Source organism: Pinus tabuliformis, chromosome 1_2 (assembly GCF_031772625.1).
Source record: "Pinus tabuliformis cultivar Carrire ecotype Pingquan chromosome 1_2, CPIR1, whole genome shotgun sequence".
NCBI classification, from domain to species: Eukaryota; Viridiplantae; Streptophyta; class Pinopsida; order Pinales; family Pinaceae; genus Pinus; species Pinus tabuliformis.
Window position 1 is genome coordinate 1,002,962,844 of NC_142298.1, and position 3,028 is coordinate 1,002,965,871.

General features: G+C 37.0%; 1 protein-coding gene across 1 annotated transcript; it reads right to left on the minus strand.

Moving 5' to 3' along the window:
- Window positions 1–940: 940 nt before the first annotated feature.
- On the minus strand, window positions 941–2,663 carry LOC149209475 (coniferyl alcohol acyltransferase-like). The gene is made up of 2 exons (XM_089396372.1): window positions 2,075–2,663; window positions 941–1,914 (listed from the first exon to the last, which is right to left on the minus strand). The coding sequence occupies exons 1-2, from the start codon at window positions 2,510–2,512 to the stop codon at window positions 958–960; spliced, it is 1,395 nt and encodes a 464-aa protein (XP_089252498.1). The 5' UTR covers window positions 2,513–2,663; the 3' UTR covers window positions 941–957.
- Between the last annotated feature and the right edge of the window lie 365 nt (window positions 2,664–3,028).

The following is a 3,028-nucleotide window of genomic DNA, read 5'->3' on the forward strand; positions in this document are numbered from 1 at the left end:
TAGCTCGTACTTCAAAACTACAATGGTAATGCAAAAGTTCCAAAAAGCTCCTATCAGAGGCTACGGCCTTAGTATTTATGCAAAATGATAATCCAACATGTTTCCTTGATTTGTGGAGCTCGGCTGTCCAACTGAAGGTTAAACTGCTGATCCTGTAGAACAGTTGTAACTGCTGTTCCTTAGAACGGTTGGCTGCCTCTAAGCTCGGTGGGGAGATTGGTTGGAGCTTGGAGCTATGGTGGGAATCACGAGGAAGGTCCCCAAGACTGTGGACATCCTCTCCTAAAAACCAGCAGTGCCACCTTACTGTCTCCTTGTCTTCTTTTTCGTGGTCTTTCCTCCCTTTTAATGCTAAAAACCTGAAATCATCATGTATTAGTCACGTAGATAGAATGCCTACCCTTCTTCCTACAAACAACACGAATAAACCAAGAAATGAATGCATAAGCAATAAAAGATGAATGGTTTGAGCAAAGCAACTAGGCCAAATGAACCCAAAATGTACCAAAAATTGGGGCTCATCACTAGTGTGGCCTAGGTTAAGTGTGATCTGTGGGTTAGATGCCCCTAAATATCTACTACTCAAACCACGAGTTAGTCATGCCAATTATATTAAGACTCACATAACCTAACAAACAAAAAAACCAAGATAAAAATTTAAATATTTTATTTGTAGCCAATATTAAATATTTTTTGTTATTATTATATTTCAATTTATTAATATAAATATTATTTTATCATCTTAACAACTGTCCGCACAATAAAAAAAATTTATAATGCAATCACAACTACAGATGATTAAGAAAAATATAATAATAATAACTTTCAAATGTTTTAACTTTTATAAATCAATACAGTCCTAAGAAATTTGAAAAAATTATAATGCAATCACAACTGCAGATGATTAAGAAAAATATAATAATAATAATAACTATAAAATGTTTTAACTTTTATTAATCAATACAGTCCTAAGAAATTTGAAGTAATGCGATGGAAAAGGCAGTCCACATGCGACTCAATGGCCTCTAGTTGATCCAGAGGAAGATGCATGTATACCACCCAACTTCCATCTCCTAAAGAACTTGGTAGTGGCATTACATAGCCAGCCTCCCCACCCCAAGGAAAATGGTAGCTTCCAAAGAAAGGTTTGCCCCATCCATAATCAAGCGTGGACAAGGGAAAACCTAAGCCAGAAGAAACCAAAATACTTGGACCATTGGATAATGCAATGTCTCGTCTGCAATAAATAGTAGCTAAGCCAGTGTCTGGTCGGATCATCTCAACCCAATCAATCAAGCTTTGAAAATGTTCCTCATTTGCAGCACTGTACGTAACATTATGAATGAGCTTAGCGCTCCAACTCAGTGGTTGGTTTATAATATCTGCGGCTTGAGTTTCCACTAAAGGTAGTGATAATACATTACCAAAATAATTAGATGGCATTCCCATGTTTGTTAAACGGGTGCGACCATCTACTACCAGACTTATCCTACAATTCCTATCACTCTGGATCTCCTGACTAACGATCAATAACTTCCATAGGTAAGCAGAAAAGGCCACCAATTTGCTATACTGTTTACCGTGTTGACTTGCATTACTTTGGAGAACCTGAACATCTCTGGCCGTCAAGTAATAGATCCTGCTAACTAGACAAGGAGGAGGATCTTGTTTCTTTGATTCTTCTAAATGCAAAGAAGAGTGTCTCGTATACATTTCATCAATTGCAGAGCAATAAGATGGAGGCTGTCGAGCATGTAATATGGATCGATCAAAATTGGGTTTCAACATTTCAGTGGACTCCTTTCGAGAAAGCTTTGCCCACGATAATAAAAACATATTGGTAGAAAATGCATCAGCAATCCTATGGTCAAATGTGCACCCAATGATAATACCTCCGCAACAAAATTTTGTTACCTGAAAACACAGAAACCAATCATAGAAGGTACAGTGTAACTGTAAACTAATGACAAGTTCTAAAAATGGCAAAAAATATTTATGGAATTTCCTGACAAAAATGTCCAAAACAGTACAACTATATAGACCAAGCTAAATAATATTATACGCAAAAGCTTACTTGAATAGCAAATACGGAACTTTTCGAAAGCTTAGGAACGAGCTTGCCCTCCACTGTTTTATCAGGATTGTAGAAGTCCAGCTCAACAAGTCCTATATTCGAAATAGCTTCAATGAATTCAACACCCTGGTTGTTGCAAAGTAGTTCCGGCTCCCCAGAGCTGTTGGATATCATTTCGCCAGCAAAAACATAGTAATAAACCAAGGCCTCTGAAAGCGAACATTTCAGATCATGGGTTGCCTCCTCTGCAAAGGAGGATACTGATCTGGTGGTGGGCTTCTTATAACATAAGAAAACGCAAACTGAAACAGGAGGAATCATCAGATCCAAATTGGACAAAGTCAGTCGATGCTCTTGCACAGGATAAGCATTAACTACAACATCCTTGCTAAGTACTTTTACATTGTAATCATTGCCAGAGAGGAAAGCCGGAGCCATCTCTAAAACTAACCAAAACACAAGTGCTTCAGGAAGCAAACACAACTCCTTAAGTTGGAGCCTATCTTTTTGCTTGATCCAAAACGTTTTTACAATGCAAATTTGACGATAAGCTATGAATATATAGAAATTTTATGGTATAAATTTCACCATGAGCTATGAATATAAAAACGATGTTAGTGAGGTGACATTTTTCACGAGAAGCAATGAGATATTGATATTTTTTAAGTGCAAATCTCACAGGGAAGATATTTTAATATCTTTTTATATGGCGGTATATTGAGCACATGTAATAACTCAATTGCTATGACATCAAATTGCGCATATTCCATATGTGTGGCTGTGTGCTGTTGTCAGTGCTCGGTCCCGAGGGTTTTCGAAAGTTTCATAAAACGTTCTCAAAGTTTTGAAGTGATAAGTTAGAAAAGTGTTATAAAAACGTGCTGGAAGTCGTTAAGTAATATAGAAACCTTGAAGCTTACGCGATTACAAAGTTTTGGAGTAATATAGAAAACT